Genomic DNA, 18,591 nt, shown 5'->3' on the forward strand with positions numbered 1-18,591 from the left:
AGTACCGTAACTACAGTATGTATGGCCTACTACTAGTATATAAAGTAAATCCGAACTGGTTTGCTGAAGGTCGAATTCCGCAGGCCACGCCGCGCAAGATGTACAAATCAGCTTCCGGCGATACACTGCAGATCGCAGAATTGTGTGCATGGTTTACCACCACTCTGCCTAGCTATATAGTTGTGTACAATACTGTATGAGTTTCTTGTGAGTGCATGTCCATCTTAATAATAAGTCGGTTCGTTCTTTTCATAAATTACTTTTTGAATCATAACTATCGTGACCGAGGATATCTTGCAACTACGTGAAGCTCGTCTGGCAAATTCTTAATGACTAAATTCGCTTCACGTAATGAGTAAGTCGTACTTGATTGGTCAGTTTTACCTCCGAGTAATGAAAAACTCTAACATGATTGGTCAATTTGGCTCCACGGAACAAACAGTCAGCTACGCGTAGCAGCTCCACGTTGTGGCGGTTGCGGCCTACCATATCAGTATCCCATATGATATTTCTATTGTATGAAAATTTTATTTGTTGTCACGTAAATCACAGGTTTCGTTTAAATGTACTAACTGGAAATTAAATGTACTAATTAGTGAGGACCGGTATTTTGCTGTGGATATGTTTAACTGAAATTTGCGGGTAAAAAATTTGAAATCCTGGGTAAAAATTTTGATAATATTCAACTCTTTGAGAAAATTATTTTATAAAGGAATGCTGGTAAAACCAGGTGCAATACAATGTACATTATTGACACACTATCACGCTCTTTATCTTCGTCAATAATAGAATAATCGATTTCAATCGAATTGAATGCATGAGTTTGTAGTTGACTACTGAGCGACCTAAGCGATCGATTGCTAGCCAATCAGATAGAACTCCTTTTCTTGCGTTCAGTGAAATACCACTCGCCTGTCGCTCACTACCACTCGCCCGTCGCTCACCAACGGAGTATTAAATTTATATTTATTGTATAGGACGTCGACGGTGTGTCTTGTCTAACCTGTCACGATGTAAAATAATTAGAAATAAATAGACCAAGTCTCTGCTTATATTTTATCAAAATAAAATGCTAAAAGTAGCCACATTGATTGAGAAGAACTCCGAGAAGGTAAATCGATTATTCCTATTGTACTAAATTTGAAAAGAAATCACTTGAAATCACTCCACTCATTCACTCGATGATACCAACCGGCCATATGAACCAGGGTGTGACGACTGACCTCATTACTGTGTATAATTTAATAATTTAGAACCGGACGGAACCGCCCGGAACCGGCGGGCAACCGGCGGTCGAGTTTTGATTTGATCCCTAACCAAAGTGAGTTTTTCTGGTTGACAAGATGTAATTTGACATTTGGAAAACGCTAAAATACTGCAATAGAAAATAAACGTACGTACAAGATGGTGAGGAATGTATAGACTATCTGTTTATTATGCTAAACTCTCTTAGTTTGGCAAGGTATCTGTCCCTATTTCCTTAACATATTACAAAGAAAATCAGACCTGTAATTCATACCAATGATATGCTACTGCGCCGTTAGATCAGTTTTAAGTCAAATATGTGGATATACCATACCAAAAGATTTAACACAAGTATCTATGACTAAATTCAACACGTACATGCTACTTCTGAATTTTATCATAATTTTCCATTGTTTTTACCAAACGTTCTGTGAAAATAAGGAAAATTCCCGTCAAACATGCCAGTCTATCGGCTTTAATAGACGTTTTATAAAAACACTGAAAAGGAAATAACAATTATTCTTCAGTCAGAGATTGACCTCGTCATTAGAAAATACGTTTTTGATAGGAACAATCAGCCCGGCCTTTCATGAGGCTATCTGTATTGTTAGTTACTGATTTACTTACAAGGCCGGAATTTTACGGCGTGCTCGGCAACGTATCACAAGAGAAGTTGCGATTCCCAATGTGGGATGTGGGTTCTACTAAATGGAGACCGTCTTTGTTTAACTACTTCGGTGACATATGGTTAACTCCCAATTAATAGTATGCATGCGTATATCAATTGCGGCCTTTGCACGCATTATGACTTCAAGTTGTATGTACCCGTCTTTAGGGCCAATGTAAATCGTTGTCATCCTTCGACAACGTATATATTTAGTGTACAGAGATGACTACGTAACTAATGAAAATACGGTACCCAAACAAATAAGCCCCGTATTCCCGGGTTTATGGTCCCTTTTTATATTACTATAGTGTACGTCTTCAGGTAAGCCTCGCCGCATAAAATTGGTCTAGTTATCCTATCCGTGCTCAACTAATGAAAATAAATTTAATACTCAAAAGAAATAGTTCCTACAAAATAATAAATATTGTTTTTGTCGTCCAATATATTGTTTTTGGGATTAACCTGTATAAATAACCCTAGGTTTGCCCATTGCCTCGTCAGGATCTCCAAACAGCTCTTTGTCGGCTCTCTTGGTGTTGACGATGAAGTCGTTCAGTCTGCCTACCATGTCGTCCAGCTTGTGCTTCATTTCGTCACAATCCCTCTGGACATCTTCAACACCTTAAGAGGGAAACAAGAATACGTCATCAGTGGTGGTTATCAATTCGTGTAAAGACGATCAGCAGTTGAAATGTAAGGTAAGTGTAAACACATCTTTGTTTATTTGTTTTTCTTATGAAAGGAAAATACTTCTACTATAATATTTGATATAACTGTTGAACGTGGTCACATATTTCGGGAACGTAGCTGATGAGATGTCCCTGTGAAGGTTTAATCAAATTTGGATCACACGCTTACTTCGGGAGCCTTAGCTTTTAATACTGCTTATATCAGAGACCAAAATGTGAATTCAGGGACATTTGAATCATATTTATAGTATGATGATTAAAAGCTGGTGCGAAATCTGGCCTTATGCAGACAAAATCAAGCATATAGCGGAGACATGTAAGCTGTATCGTCTTAATATTTAATAGTAACACGAATATTTGCGAGGAGTTCGCAGTTATAAAAGGTCGGACATTTACCTTTAAATTTCACTCGAGATTTTTTCAAAATATTGTTTATTTTATTCATGTTGTACAAGGTTCGCATCTGAACCTCTTGGGTGAATATTGAGTAAGTAACATACCTTCAATATATTTGTGAACCTTCACCTCGGCCTTGATTCTCTTCTCTCCCGTGCCGGTATATTGCTTAAATCTATCCATCATGAAGTCAACTATCTCCAGCTCATTCTCCATTTGTGCTTGTGCTTCTCTTGCCCTGGCAAACCCGTCACATATAATAGCGACAAACATATTGACCAATGTCCACATGACAAGTAAGACGTAAAAGAAAAAGAACATTGGTCCCAAAACACGATCTGCCTGCACAAGAGCCTTAAAGTCGAATTTACCTGTAAAAAGATAAAAGGAATAAACTTATTCGATTCGCTGAAACGTTTGACTGAAGTGTATCTTTGTATCCGCATTGCACCGGTTGGCAGTATTAACATCATTTTTAAAGATATTTTTTATATGCTTTGTGAATGTGGTATGAATATGAGCAATGGAATATATTAATATTACAAGATATTGTAGTAGCGATATACCAATGTACGCTTACCCAAAAGAGTGCCAAATAAGGATTCCAGTGTCAACAAGAAATTGCTGTATTCATACATTATGTAGAAGTTGAGGAAACAGAAACTGCCGAAGGCCATGTAGACGACGCCAAACATTACCATGAACATACTCAATTCGGTCGCAAAATTCTGAAAATCAACATCAGATACCCATATCATGGATTAATAATATTCTATATTCAAAGCTTGTGGAATTTTTTCTCATATACTTCATATGCATTATTACTCTGTTTTTAGGCGTTATGTTAAATAGTCCAGTCTTTTAAGTTGCATCAACAATATTTATTTTACGAACGTTAAGTTAAAATGTCATGTTATGAAAATTTGATTTAAAGCTGTCTCTAAACGCTGCCTCGTGGGGGACTGCTCTATAATCCGACGCTTCTATAATCCGAAGGTTCTTTAGTACGAAGGTTCGCTAGTCCGAACATGTGTTCATAGCATTCGCTAGTCCGAGTTTTAAAAGAGGTTCTTTAGTCCGAAAAAAATTAAAAAGAGGTTCTTTATTCCGACGCTTCTTTATTTCGAAGGTTCTATAGTCCGAATTTTAAAAAAGGTTCCCTAATCCGAATATTAAAAGAGGTCCTTTAATCCGAATTTTAAAAACGGTTCTCTAGTCCGAATATGAAAATAGGCTCTATAGTCCGAATTTTAAAAAGGGTTCTATAGTCCGAATATGGAAATAGGCTCTATAGTCCGAATTTAAAAAAAGCTTCTATACACCAATCCGAGAAGCGTTTACTGTATTTGGCCCTCTATTGACGGCAACACAGATGTACCAGAGCGGAGATTTAATTCGTAATTCAATACTCATGATTGTGTATTGAATATCACTATTGTGTACAATTCCTGGGTACAATTCTGTATAGCACACAATAAATAATGGATGGAACCCCCCGACCTCAGGACACCGCAGTTTTACATCAGGGACACCGCAGTAATGGCGAAGTCGGATATGTGTATAGTCCGAAATTGCAAAACGGTTCTATAGTCCGAAACGGATACCGTGTTCTTTAGTCCGAATTGGTAAACGGGTTCTATAGTCCGAATTTTATTTTCATCATTAATTTGTTTCAGTGTCAAATCATCAATTGTTAAGGTAGGCTGTTTTGACAATTGATGATTTGACACTGAAATACATATCCGATGAAGTTCAACATGGTTGCTTTTTCTGGATATTTTCCGTAGCATACATTGACGTTTATCTTTATTCTGATGGTATTTTCATCATTTTTATCTGTTATTCATTCCGTTATAATATTATATACTAGTAAGAGACTCAACATTCTACGGTGTATTTGAGCTCTAGTTTTAATAGCGCTATCCTGCGATGAATGTAAATGCTGCGGCTTTTGCCTAAAACAAATTAGTTTACAGAATAGTATGATTTTATCTTGCGATTTGAAGGGGGTGTAAAATATCCTGGCTGGCTTTTATCAGGGATGCGAGCGGGTAACATGCATGCATGCAATTGGCAGTGATGGCGGCTGGCCCTGGGATTGCTTGTCCCTTTTTTGTGTTCGTTTTCATTCTGTCTTTCATTGTTTTTTCTTTCTTTCGTATACCTTTTTCCGAATCGTTCTTCTTTTGTTCGTCGTTTAGTTTGTTCTTTAATTCATTTGTTAATTGTTTCATTCTTGATTTCGTTCGATATTTTTTCATTCCCTTTCCCATTTTGTTTGTTTGTTCTGTATTCAAAATGTAGTATACGTTAATGTTATAAAAATTCGGACTATAGAACCTTTTTACCAATTCGGACTAAAGAACACGGTATCCGTTTCGGACTATAGAACCGTTTTGCAATTTCGGACTATAGAACCCTTTTTTAAATTCGGACTATAGATCTTATTTTCATATTCGGACTATAGAACCCTTTTAAAATTCGGACTATAGAGCCTATTTTCATATTCGGACTAGAGAACCGTTTTTAAAATTCGGATTAAAGAACCTCTTTTAATATTCGGATTATGGAACCTTGTTTAAAATTCGGACTATAGAACCTTCGAAATAAAGAAGCGTCGGAATAAAGAACCTTCGTAATAAAGAACCGTCGGATTAAAGAACCTTCGGACTAAAGAACCGTCGGAATAAAGAACCTTCGGACTATAGAGCTTCCACCGCCTCATAACCAGGGATAAATAAAGACGAAATGTGCCAATCATCAGTATACAGACACTTACACTAATCGTATGTGAAAGAAGTAACATCTTCTTGTTAAAACGAAGTAGTTTGGAAAACTTGATTGTAGCAAGGAAGACCAGCACTCCAACCATTGACATATAAATCTGTGAGGATAAGATAAAAACGAAGTGAATGGTTTTATTGTTTGAGACCAAGATGAATCGATAGGAAATGCGTTTTCTTAATGTTCATGTTGTTTCTAAAAAGTGGCGACTAAATGACAATGGTTTTTGTTTTCTATCGGACGAATGAAAAAGGCTTATGAAATGTTCAAATTAAGTTCAGCATGATCTTTTGATAAATTGTAAAAGACGACGGGTTGTTGCAATTGATAAAAAGGGAATATTCTTAGTATTCTAAATCTGCTTTCTTTCGGTTACTCCCTCAAATAAGTAAGAAAAAATACACAATAATAATAAATAATGATAATAATAAATGATGACGACGACGATAATAATAATGATGATGATTAGTGGATGAAATAACAAGGAGAAGTTGACGATTTTGGTGATGATGATCGGTGATGATGATGATGGTGATGAAAATTATGACGACGACGACGACGATGATGATGAGAGTTTTGAAATTGTGAAATGGATGAAATAACAAGGGAACAGACACGGAACAAGTTATAAAACACATGAGAACAATTATTATGATCTAAGTAAACACACCAGGATCTTATATAACTTACATCATCCCAATATGCCAAATACTGGAAGCTATGGAACTCGTTGGGGGTCTCATTTAAGGCTTCCATCAATCTCATAGACACGAAGAGCTTGTAGAAATAACCTACTACTCCTCCAATGGCAAGACCAAGTGTGATCATTTCAAACCAGTTGCCAAGGGATTTAAAATACTGTTTTTTCTCACGCTTCAGGTTTCTGGCTTCCTGTAATCAAAAAGGCAATGTTTTTTGAGTTGTACGATTAAAAAACATTACAAGCTGTATCAAAATAAGTGGTACCCATCAGTTTTGGACGTCTGACACATCAAAATGCACCATAAGATATAAATAATTTGTAGATTAATAAGTTATAAGCTATGCATTCTGGACATTTAGAGAGTATTCAATGTTGTATTTATTTGGAAGAAGCATGCTTTTCAATAAACATCAAAATTGATGGGTAATCATTTTGATGCAGCTTATAAATTGCGATATACTATTTGAAATGCCTGTTACAATTTTGAAATCTTGATCTATTATACGATTATACTTACGATCAATAAAGTTTGTACCTTTGTCTTTCAAAACGCACAACAATTAGTATCAGAGTACCTTTAATTACGCATTATCTCATTTGCATAAAGTCATTGCTATATGTACACTGACAATTTTCAACATTGGCGAGAAATTTGAATTGGCTTTGAGGAACGTGTAATAAAAAGAAGCATAAGTAAGGACCAAAGCAGTTTACAAGCCTTATTTTTGGTATGATGTAATCTGAGTATATTCAATTCATAATTGTGAAAGAAGAAATGTATCCGTCAACAGATGAGGAAAGGGACCGTCTTTGAACTTCACCAAAAAGAGGCCTATAAAAACAAGCAAAAATGGTGTGAAAATCGCGAAAAAGAGCCCACACGGCAGAAGAAAGAATCCAAATTATCTCCAAAATAAAACAAAACCAAATATGGTTATTGGTATGGTATTGGAGATCATAGTCAGGACAATAGAATTCGTTGCAACAAAAATAGAAATATGCGCATGCGTTGATGGTATGCATGATTGAAAGTACCAAAATGTATGAAAAAAGTAAAAATTCATCAAAAACGCGCTAAAAATATGACTAATACAAGGTTTGCGGAACAGTAGCTGTGTGAGTGAATTGCTATACCAAGTCTTATGCTAAAATTAGACACACCTTTCGAAATTCAAATTTCTTATTCAATCCAGAGCCTCTCTATGGTGTGCTACTTTAATTACAAAAACAAGACCTTTTGAAATTAAGGGTTCATTAAGAAAGAAATGTTTATGGTTTCACCACTGGGACCTCCCTTTTTATAATCAGTAGATACCCAATCAAACCAGGTACCATTGGTTAAATTTTGTCATCGATTAATCTTTCTATCTCTAAAAAGAGTCCAGCATCTTGCCTATGTTATCGGTCTATAAAGCTGCAAAAACCGTGCCAGATTCTGGGTGAAGATGGGTGAAAACGCAAATCTTCAGATATAATAAGGAGATGCGTGACAACGACGACTTCCTCCTCCTCCTCCTCCTCCTCCTCCTCCTCCTCCTCCTCCTCCTCCTCCTCCTCCTCCTCCTCCTCCTCCTCCTCCTCCTCCTCCTCCTCCTCCTCCTCCTCCTCTTCTTCTTCTTCTTCTTCTTCTTCTTTTTGTACCGTTGATCTTCCCTGTCATTATGATTTTTTTGAGACTGTCTCTCCATAATATATGCCCGATGAAATTCCCCTGTCTGTATTGTATTTCATTCCTGATGATTCTCGTGGTGTTTGTAAGCTGGAGTACTTCCACTTTAGAAATGTGGTCGGTCCATGATTTTTTTTAATGTTATGATCCTTTAAATTTTATGAGCTTCCAGTGATCTTCATTATTGCTTTGGAAACAGTCCAGTATTCTGATCCAGAATGCGTGATGGGTGGAATGTAGCATTTGAGCACTCGTAACCTAGTGTGTAGAGACAGCTTACTGTTTGTCATGATGTCCTTCATGTTTATCAATGCTTCATTTGCCATTCCCATTCTGATCTTAATGTCTTTTTCTCATCAAGCATCCAATGATATTCGGCGGTGTCCACTTGCTTTATGGTTTTATTGTCAACTCTCAGTATTAATATTGGCATTACCTTCTTCTTTGATATAGCCACACATTCAGTTTTCTTGCAGTTGATTGTTAGACCTTTTCTTGCACTTTCTTCAACGACTCTGTCCAGGTTGTTTTGAAGGTCGGTTTGGTTTGCCGCCAGGATTCGTCAGAAAACCTCAAATTAATGATGTTATTGCCTGCATTCTTGATGCCTGGAAATTTGGCTATTTCTTGCAGGATCATTTCACTGTAGATGTTAGATAAGTCTGGTGAAAAGACACGCCCCTGGCGAACCCTCTCAATTTTGGTAAATAGCTGAGGTTGTCTTCCATTCAGACATCAGCTCTTTTCCCAAATACATGAATTTCTTATTACTATTAAAATACTGCAAGATAAATTGAAAAAGGGGAAAGCTCTGATAGCAATACCATACACCGTATGTGTTATCATTGTATGCAACGAACAAAATGATATTTTGTGGATGCAGGCAAGCTCGACCAATCTCCGTTCCCAGGTCTTGAGTGGCGAATCTATTCATAGCTAACATTTTGTACTTGGTTTCTTCACGTTGTATGGTAGGTTGCAACTATATAAAGATGTTAATTTTACCATTATGTCATTGCTCTTACCTTAAACAAGAACCACAATAGGAAGAGGCAGAATGCGGCCTCTGCTGCCATAACGAAGTAAGCGAATACCCCATAGTAGTGATCCAGTACCATACATCGGATTGACACGAAAGGTACCGAACCTGGATTATAAAACAATTCATTTACAATAATTTATTTACCGCGGTATAAAGTGAATGCTAATTTGATCATTTTAGTTAATGTATGGAATTTATTTTCTTTACATTAAATTTCCCAAGTCTTAAACTATTGTCCATTGTTTTAAATGGCCAGTAATGTTTTACTCTACTGGATTTGTTCATGAATTTGTGTGAGTGTTTTTGGTAATATTGCAATAATCGGTGAGGATAAAACATCCATAGTGGCGTTCCTGTCATCAATTAGAAGATTGAATACTAGTGGTTTTCCTTTTCAATAGGTGCTGTTAAAGTTTGGGTTGTACATTCATAAAACCGCATTCCGCGAGATGCTACAGAAAGATGATAGAATTCCAAGTTTGTTATCATGGTTAGCAATGAAATTCAAATTCAAAACATTTTGGCGGGTACAGGCACAGACTTCGTTCTTCTTCTGAAGCATGCAACAAGCTTAATAATAATAATAAATAATAATAAATAATAAATAATAAATAATAAATAATAAATAATAAATAATAAATAATAAATAATAATAATAGGCCTAGTAGTAATAATAATAACATACCTCCCACTGTCAAGAATTCCACCAGATTCATGGCAAATATATGCACATTACTAACTGGATTGTAAACAGCAAATTCAAAGAACACCGCTCGTGTCTGCTGATCAACCCACATATTCTCCTCCAAGAATTGTAGCATTTCTAAATCAGCTTCTAGGTTGTTACCAAATTCCACTACAAATCTCCCACCGTAGTATACGGTGATTTTAACATATTGCGGGTCAGAATCCGTATCGTCCCAGTAGCGATACTTCCATGGTTTCAGATACGGATCTCTGTCGTGTTCTATACCAACTGGTTATTTAGAGAGGCAAAAGGTGAAAAATCGAAACGTTATACAAACCAAGCAATTCCTGTTTTACTGTACTTTTGTGTACTTCGTGTTGTCGTTCCTATTACTAAAAACTGCATCTGGATCAATGTCTTTACAAAGAACTCGCAGTCGTTTCCGATCAGGCTGGGCTTGGTGGTTTTGTACACCTGAATAATGGGAGAAATCTCACTGAACACTGCATGTTTACCCAATTATGACAGGAAAAGTAACGCAAAAAGTTTTACATGTCAAAGATTCACGCATTCCTACACCTCAACGGCAGACATCGATGGGTTCCATCCCACCCAAAATGTGATATGATACAGGCTTGGCGTGGATTTCAAACTGCATTCCATCAAAGTTCACAACGCAATAACAATTGCTTTTAAGCAGCGTTTGTCCACTGGGCAGTCATAACACGAGTGGTGCGGACAGTATCCATAAATGGCCGATTGAATTCTGACCATCACTTGTCTCGTTGGATTTGTCATATGTATATTAAATTTCCCGTGTCTCAACCGATCTTTAACTAAGTTCAAATAGATAAGCCCATATTGTCTTTTCAGAAAGCAGAAGTAAGCAAAGCTATTCCTAATACACAAATATATTATTATACAGTTTGATTTTGATCGTATACCGACGCAGTAACGTAAGCTGTGGTAATATTTTGCTCATCTTGCCATCAAATATAAATTATGTGCCCATAATGTTAACTTACTGGTCCTATTGTATTCTTCCCATCCTATGTCATAACTTATCTCGACATCATCCGCTGCCGAATACTCATCTCGACAGTGATGAATTGTCTCTTCCATAACTGGTTGTAGTTTACATGAATCTGTGCAGTAAAGTGATATGTAAACAAATCAGATATAACGTAATGATCTTCATCATATTCACATGGTCTCTCAAACTTAAACGATTATTTCCTAGATGCGGATTCTTCCACAGAGGAGTGTGGATTTCAAATGGGGTTATCCGAACTTACACCACCTGTGTGGGAGATTCAGGCCATGTCTTCCATAGTGAGTGTCTGGATTTCAACTGGAATAGCCCAAATCAAACTAGACCTCTTGTGTTTTGATTTGATTTGTTCGGGTTGTGAGAACCCCGGATAACCCAAGAAAGCCTCTATTGAAGCTTATTTCCATTGGGGTCCATTTGAACGCCTGGACGGGTTGGGAACAGTCAGGGGTTAACACCCTACTCTTTTCGAAACTGGCTGCGAGATACATGTACAGGTATGGCTCTCTGCACACGGGACCGACGGCTTAACGTCCCCTCCGAAGGACGGAGTACTTTCATGATTCATTTACCCAATTCTAAATGAACCACGGGGAGAGCGGAAGTCTGAATTTAATCTACAGATGTTGCTAATTAATTTCAGACTTTTTTTCCAAGTCAATATCCCAGCCAATTGCCACCGCCGGGAATCGAACCCGGGACCTCATGCACTAAAGGCAAGTACTCTAACCATTGCGCCACGCTCTCCTTAACGTAGTGCAAGATTGTGCAATTTTTGCTTCAGTATGTTTCGGAATTGTCGTTATTAAAATAATTCAGTATCATAATCTTACCATCGTATACGCGTAACTGTCGTAATCTCGCAGTGCCTAATAAAATGTGAGATTTGTCAGCGATGTACTTTTGCCTGCCGTTGACCAGGTCGGGCTCACCATTGTCGAAATCAGGCGTGTATAAAGAAGGTACAAAGGTACCGCGGACATGACTCCAAAAATTAGGTATTGTGTTTATCTGAAGAAAAAAGAAAAAAAAAAAAAAAAACATAGAATATCGACCCAAAAGTCAGCTCGATTAAATAATTCTTCAAGTAATATAAGTAGTAATAATGTGATACTTGTGAAATTACAAACATCTGTAATTTAGTTCTTGTTCAGTTAAAGGATGTCTCCGACAAACACAATATTATGGCTTATAGGTTAGAAAATTAATTATCAAGAACCAATCACGTGGTTTTGTTTTAAACAAACTCATATTTACCATAAAAACGAATTAAACCATAAAAACGAATTAAACCATAAAAACGAATTAAAACAGCCGGCTGGTTTTATCCATATGTTTAAAACCATTAAAAGAGTCATTTTCATTGTCCTCATAATATTAGCTTGCCAATGATATGATGTTGACCGAGCAATATATATGACCTTTAAACTTGCGCAGGAACCCTTCAGATAAACGACCCATTGGACTATTCCAGTTGAAATCCATATGCCTTCTCGGGAAGACATGACCTTAATCTCGTGCACGGGGGGGTGTATATTTCAAATGGAGTCACTCATTCAGGTAACCCCATTTCAAATTCACACTCCCTGTATTAAGAGTTGAAGATTAAGGCCATGTCTTCCATAGGGGGTGTATGGATTTAAACTGGAACAGCCCATTGTAAACATAAACCCGGGAAATAATTTCGGTACCTTTGACCATATTGACAACTTACCGACCCGAAAGACGTTCCGCCATTATAATCTGCATTGAGGAAGACGCTTCTCACGGAATGCTGTATATAATAGCTATCTGGATTTACGTTACCATAGCCCATCATGAACAAGATCAATAAGAAGGTCATATATAGCCATATTTCTTTCAAAACGGAGTTCATTTTCATCTCCTTAAACCTGAAATGAAATGTATCGGTAATGTAAGCTACTTCTTGTAAGAAAGGGTGATGTTAATGGGTCGTCATCTCCCCGAACAATGTTGAATAATGTAATGTTGCAAATGTCCGTATAGCAGCACCCAACATTGATTGATGGGGAAGGGGAGTTTGAGAGGTTATGTATACCTAACACAGTATAAATTTTCCATATAGGTGTCCCAACAACCTTTGACGAGGATTAAAGGGTTCACAAGGTTGGTTAGATTTGGGGTTTCAAGTAGTAATACTTCTGCATGCGATAAGTTACATCCAGCAGGTAGCAAAAGGTGCGCCAAGTGTACTTATGTCGGTTAACATTTCTGGACCAAGCTTGAATGGTGTTGAACATAATCTACACAAATCTGATCTTTTCATTTCTGTGTTGCGGCTAATAAAATGCATTGCTATGTCAAATATACACCCAAACATGTCCATTGTAGTGTAACGTTGTCAGTAAACCGAGTAAACACCAGGAAGTTGTTGTGGAGAATACATGTCACACATACACCCCACACCCACACCAGAACCATTTAGTTGGTTAATAATGATACATTTTGAAGATTAAAAAAAAAAATGACCTACATCTCGGCAGGATCTGTGACATCAGCTACGATCGTGAAATTGTATTATTCTTACCTTATGTCACGGGCCTCAGCAATATCGTCCAGATCAGGTGGTTTTACGGGACACATCATCTTTTGCTGTTCAAGAGCTTCAAGTTTGTCAGGGTCTTTGAGCTCTTCTTCTGTTAGACGTTCATGGATATATTCCTCATCACCTTTAAGAAGAGGTGTACCAGGGTTCTCGTCTTCTTTGTCCGGCTTCTTAATGACAAGAGCGTAGAAGGTAGCAAGACAGAGCACCTAATATGTAAGGAATGTATAGTCATCTGTCAATAACGTCGCAGTTTTTATGATTTCGATCAGAGCAAAAAAAAATGGTTAAAGTAGGTGGAACATGTAATGATACATTAAATGTCAATAACATCTGACTACCCAAGAGACATTCTGTCTGTATTTTTGTAATACACTTTGTAGCATCAAAACAGATTTGGATTAAAAGCTTGATGACATTTCTGTCCCCTTGTACTACTGATCAACGTTTAGTTTCTCGCTTGTAGTGTTGAGATTATTCCTATATGGAAAGGGTTCAATTTCTAAAACTTGGTTTCTTAAAAATTATTTTGCATATGCATAATACAGGGAAAATGATTGCACTTAGACATTGTTTGCTACTGTAACTTACCTTTATTGGCTGTGAAAATAGGATATCCTGAATGAGAGAGCAGCCCATTGTTTGAAGCCACTCTGTAGCCTTCTCCTTGCCAAATCCACCTGCTACTTGGATGGTCAGGTAAAACGCATAGCCTATCGTTATAAAACCTGCTCCCCATCCGACGAACACAAACCCCCACGGTAGCATGAACTTCTTCTTCTTCTTTTTCTTATCAGTCTTTTTCAACCCAGCAACTAGTTTCATTTCTCCGTCTTCACCTTCTTTTATATCCATACCCTCACCATCTTCAAATCCTTCGTCTTTGCTTTCTTTAAGATCGAGTTCTTCATTTGAAGAAGCCGGGGCGAATGACACTTTTCGTGAAGCTCTAGATTTCAAATTTCGCTTGTCGACGTTGTCAGTATCCAAAAACTCCAGCTGGTTTTGAAGTTCTTCTTCAGCCTTTTCATCCATTCTTTCTTCTTTATCTTTCTCGATCTCCTCTTTACTCTTTTCTTCTGGTGCTTTTTTTTCCTCTTCCAGAACCAATTAATGCGCTCCGGTGGTGGGCGTGACAATCGAAACATCTGTACGACGAGTAAATTAGCAGGGAATACCATTAAACTACTAATCACACCGACACATATCTGGCCAACAGTTATTGTTATAGGACCTATAACAAATGCTCCTCCACTGCTTCCAGAAGTGATGTCAACTCCGTAGAAAAATATGTTGGACATCATGGTGGAAAACAGCAGGAAAGACAGCATGTAGCACGTTGGCATCTAGTGAAGCTGCTACGTGCAGGACGTGCAAAACTGAAAACCACAGATGACCATCGCTGAGGTTGCGACGTGTTTTGCTATAGAAAAGGAATCCAAAACTCGTCAATTCCGATTTGCCAGCCACTGGGATAACTCTTTCAATCTGGAAGTCAAAAGAAATATACAACAGTATAGTACGGTGTCTGATCTCCGCCATATTCCCCCTATATTAATCAAAAATACCCCAATTTTTAATTCCTCACCCTTTTTGCAAAATAGTTCCCCCTTTTGCAAATAGTTCCCTTTTCAAACAGTTTCCCCCTTTTATATTTCCCTTTTGCAAATAGATCCCCCTTTTTACTTTCCCCCTTTTCAAATAGATTCCCTTTTTTGCAAATAGTTCCCCGGCCTTTCCCCTTTTTTCAAATAGTTTCCCCCTTTTTTACACTCAAGAATGGTTTCTCCCATTTTTATTTTCTCCTTTTCAAATTAGATTCCCTGATTTTTACTTTCGCCCCGCTTTTTGGTGTGCGTGGATTCATTTACAGGCTGTGCTTTATTTATATATATAGAGAATCACGCATGTGTGTACAAACTCACCGATTGTAAATAACTGGGAAAAATGAAACCACTTTGATATCCAATCATAAAAAATAACGTGTAAATTATGAAGCGCGTAATTAGTTTATTTAGACCAGGTTCCCCTTAGATACGAAGGCAATTGCATCATATGGAAAGCTTTAAACAAATAGATCCAGTATCCCAGACTCAATTTATTTTGAATAATTATGCCTTACCCAAATATGAGTTATAACAGTGCCTTAAAAGTACCGACCAACTCGGACAATAGTATTTCGCCCACCAATATTTCGATCCAGGAATTATTTTTGCTCCTCCTATCATGGAAGTTCTCTCGTGTGAGTATTGAGAATGGCAATATTAACAGTTTAGTTAAATCTGACTGAATGTTTTGATCGCTCATAATCAAGGTATGGGAATATGATTGTCTCTGATGTAAAGCCGTCAAAGCGAAACCGCGCCTAGCTTACCAGTCCATCGTCCTCTTCAACTGCCAACCACTTATCCAACATAAAGAAATACTGGCGCTCTGTCTGCATGTCTTTAATAGCCAAACGACTGAGGAACCACTTGGCATGTTTTCCACTATTATCATGCCATATACGTATGTGCTGCAGGTTGCCAAGAGATCGCGGGCAAGAGAGAACGAAAGTGTCGATCCCACCAGTCTGGAAAACCTTACGCTTAGTGTCTAACAGCAGGCGTGGTCGCGAAACTTCCGATTCCCCAGTCAAGATTATACTAACTTTAGCTGTGGTGTCTGAATTTAAACAACATAAAATATAGTAATTAAAATTTAATACGTGATACTTCTCCTGAATGTGATATATTCTATTGTACTTTTATAAGGTCCATGACAATGGAAATAATAGTAATCAAATGAACTATTATGTGATTCTCACGGATTAAAATTAAAATTCGTTTATTCAAGGATCAGGACCTTAAAGGAGGATTTCGTGATCCCAGACCTACAACTGTAGCATCCTCTTTTTATGACATTTTCTTATCCACGAAAAAAGCTTATTCCCAAAATGTCAGTTGATTCCGATTTTGCGTTTGCGAGTTATGCATGATTATGTGTATTACACTGCTCCATAGGCCACTGTTGTAATTTCGTTCTGGGTATACCAGAACGAAATTCAAATTTGACGATATTTTTGCTTAACAAATTAATCTGCAAGAAATTTTGGTACATAAACATTATGTAGCCAGAGGTTTCCAGTGGTATAACAATCTGAACTTTTTTTGATAAAAGTGGGGGGGAATGAGGCTGTAGATCACGAAATGACCTTTTAACGCTAGATTTGTTGTTGTTGGTTTTTTTTGCGTATTTGTAAAAAGTACAATTTCTATCAATTAGAATAACATTTTATAAATTGTATTTTTGAAATTGCGTTCTGCGCATTTGGAGAGTCCTGGACAAAGTACCACCATCATTTGCGGATAATTTAAAACAAATTTGGAAAAACTCCCCAATAATGTATCTATTAAAATGGTAAATATACTTTGGTTTTGTATGCATTCCTACCATCTAAATAGATTATGAAGTGAACACAAATTACAACTTTTCTCTTTGTGGATACAAAATTTAATTATAATTAATATTTTTCGAATTGTTTTTCGAACCAGGATTCAACCAAGAATCAATCAGGAATTATCATATCTTTCGAGACTAGGTCAAGTGACTCTCCAAATCTGTCGGAAAACCCCCCAAAACAACAACAAAAAAAACCCCAAAAACAACAACAAGACAAATCAAAATATAAATAAATAAATGATACTTACAACTGCCACTTCGGACACCAGTAAACACGGTTATTTCATAGTGAAAGTGATCTCTGGGATCATTGTCAACAAGTGGAGTCGATCCAGCCTGAAGAAATAATAAAAACGGAAGGAGTGTCAAACGCAAATTACAGTTTATGAAATCACTTTGATGTACAAACATCAGGCTTATTATAACGGCTTGATATTATTAAAGATTAACTATTATTTAGTTATTATAAGTTGCACAATGCATCTCCCCATCATAACCCCTCACCACACACACAGTCTCTCTGTTTTACCTGTACTTTATCTCTTTGATCTGCCTTTCGGGCCCAAAGCAACACGGTCATGTACACGGCAATACAGCACACCATGAACACGAACACAACTGGGTTCTCATCCAGCATAGAAAAGGCATTTTGTGAGAAATCCACGCTGTTCATTGGAACTTTAAAACCACCGCCAAATGTTGCACCTTCAGACGCCGCAGCTTCCCTGTCGGCATTTCTTCTTCGCCTTCGACGTGTTGTACCAGTTTCATCTACCTCTTCAATTTCCTCGCTTGGTGGACCGAGAGAATAACAGAGGCATTGCGTACTGAAGAGCGTTGTTAAATCACCAACCTGGAGTGGAGGGTGTGAATAATGTAAAGTAAGTCTCTACTTGTAAACATATTCGTTTTATATAAGTGATATCGATGAAACTCGCTTTTGACGTCGTAGGTACCTAATTCGGTCGGCCGTCGTGCAAGAGTTTGAATTCATCTCTACACATGAAAAAGCCTTCAAAACAACATGGTATTTTGTTACAGTAGTTCTTCCAGATTTTTAACAAAATGGGCAGAGCAGCTCTGCACCATGACCTTGCTCCGACCAGACTATAAGAAGCCATAAAATTAATGAAAGTTAAAAAAAAAACAAAAATTACTTCTTTGATTATTAAAATAAAAGAGGAATATAAACAGTTAGCGACAAAGTTTACCTCGCATCCCTCAGAAACCCAATCTTCAGTGGCCGTATCATAGTAGGAGCAAGATGAACTGTATGGTCTCAATGCATAGTACACAGGCCAGAATGATTCCCCATACTGGTTATTGGCATAAAACTCCTCAGCTATAGACTCGTTCTCACCACCAGAATGCTTTAACCCTATATATATGTCGATATCGGTTCCATTGCTGTAGCTGTAGTATGAGAACAGATTATGAAGGGTGATTAGCGTGATATGAAGCACGTTTGGTACTAGTGATAGGCTTATAGTACATTAGAATCGGCCACATATTTTTTTGCTACGGGAAGCTGACACCACAACTACTCAACTAAAATTACCGATTGACAGTTTTAATCTTCGTACTGTTGGATAACTGTCGAGTACTGGTGTTCATTTGAAATGAGGGGATTAACTGTGCTGAATAAAGAGA

The 18,591-nt window shown here is 37.4% G+C and overlaps 2 protein-coding genes across 2 annotated transcripts in view; both read right to left on the reverse strand.

Annotated features, from left to right (window-relative positions):
- Nucleotides 1-1,435: 1,435 nt before the first annotated feature.
- Nucleotides 1,436-14,545, reverse strand: LOC140156342 (polycystin-2-like protein 2). The gene is made up of 12 exons (XM_072179316.1): nucleotides 14,092-14,545; nucleotides 13,483-13,709; nucleotides 12,649-12,826; nucleotides 11,768-11,945; nucleotides 10,909-11,028; nucleotides 9,881-10,171; nucleotides 9,179-9,300; nucleotides 6,472-6,672; nucleotides 5,777-5,881; nucleotides 3,578-3,725; nucleotides 3,102-3,368; nucleotides 1,436-2,533 (listed from the first exon to the last, which is right to left on the reverse strand). The coding sequence occupies exons 1-12, from the start codon at nucleotides 14,533-14,535 to the stop codon at nucleotides 2,370-2,372; spliced, it is 2,445 nt and encodes an 814-aa protein (XP_072035417.1). The 5' UTR covers nucleotides 14,536-14,545; the 3' UTR covers nucleotides 1,436-2,369.
- A 217-nt stretch (nucleotides 14,546-14,762) lies between these two features.
- Nucleotides 14,763-18,591, reverse strand: part of LOC140168642 (polycystin-1-like protein 2) — a 4,819-nt gene continuing 990 nt past the window's right edge. The window contains exons 2-6 of the mRNA XM_072192054.1: nucleotides 18,153-18,354; nucleotides 17,471-17,794; nucleotides 17,190-17,277; nucleotides 15,875-16,164; nucleotides 14,763-14,988 (exon numbers count right to left, since the gene is read on the reverse strand). Coding sequence (XP_072048155.1) covers nucleotides 14,773-14,988; nucleotides 15,875-16,164; nucleotides 17,190-17,277; nucleotides 17,471-17,794; nucleotides 18,153-18,354 — 1,120 coding nt within the window. The 3' untranslated portion in view covers nucleotides 14,763-14,772. The remainder of the gene's footprint in view (nucleotides 14,989-15,874; nucleotides 16,165-17,189; nucleotides 17,278-17,470; nucleotides 17,795-18,152; nucleotides 18,355-18,591) is intronic.

The sequence above is a fragment of the Amphiura filiformis genome, chromosome 1 (genome assembly GCF_039555335.1).
Source record: "Amphiura filiformis chromosome 1, Afil_fr2py, whole genome shotgun sequence".
Taxonomy (NCBI): domain Eukaryota; kingdom Metazoa; phylum Echinodermata; class Ophiuroidea; order Amphilepidida; family Amphiuridae; genus Amphiura; species Amphiura filiformis.

Coding starts and splice junctions, on each gene's coding strand:
- LOC140156342 (XM_072179316.1), bottom strand. CDS start 14,535: ATGGATGAAAAGGCTGAAGAAGAACTTCAAAACCAGCTGGAGTTTTTG. Junction 13,710..14,091: donor TATTTTCACAGCCAATAAAG/GTAAGTTACAGT, acceptor CTTACATATTAG/GTGCTCTGTCTTGCTACCTT. Junction 11,029..11,767: donor ACAGTTACGCGTATACGATG/GTAAGATTATGA, acceptor TTTACTGCACAG/ATTCATGTAAACTACAACCA.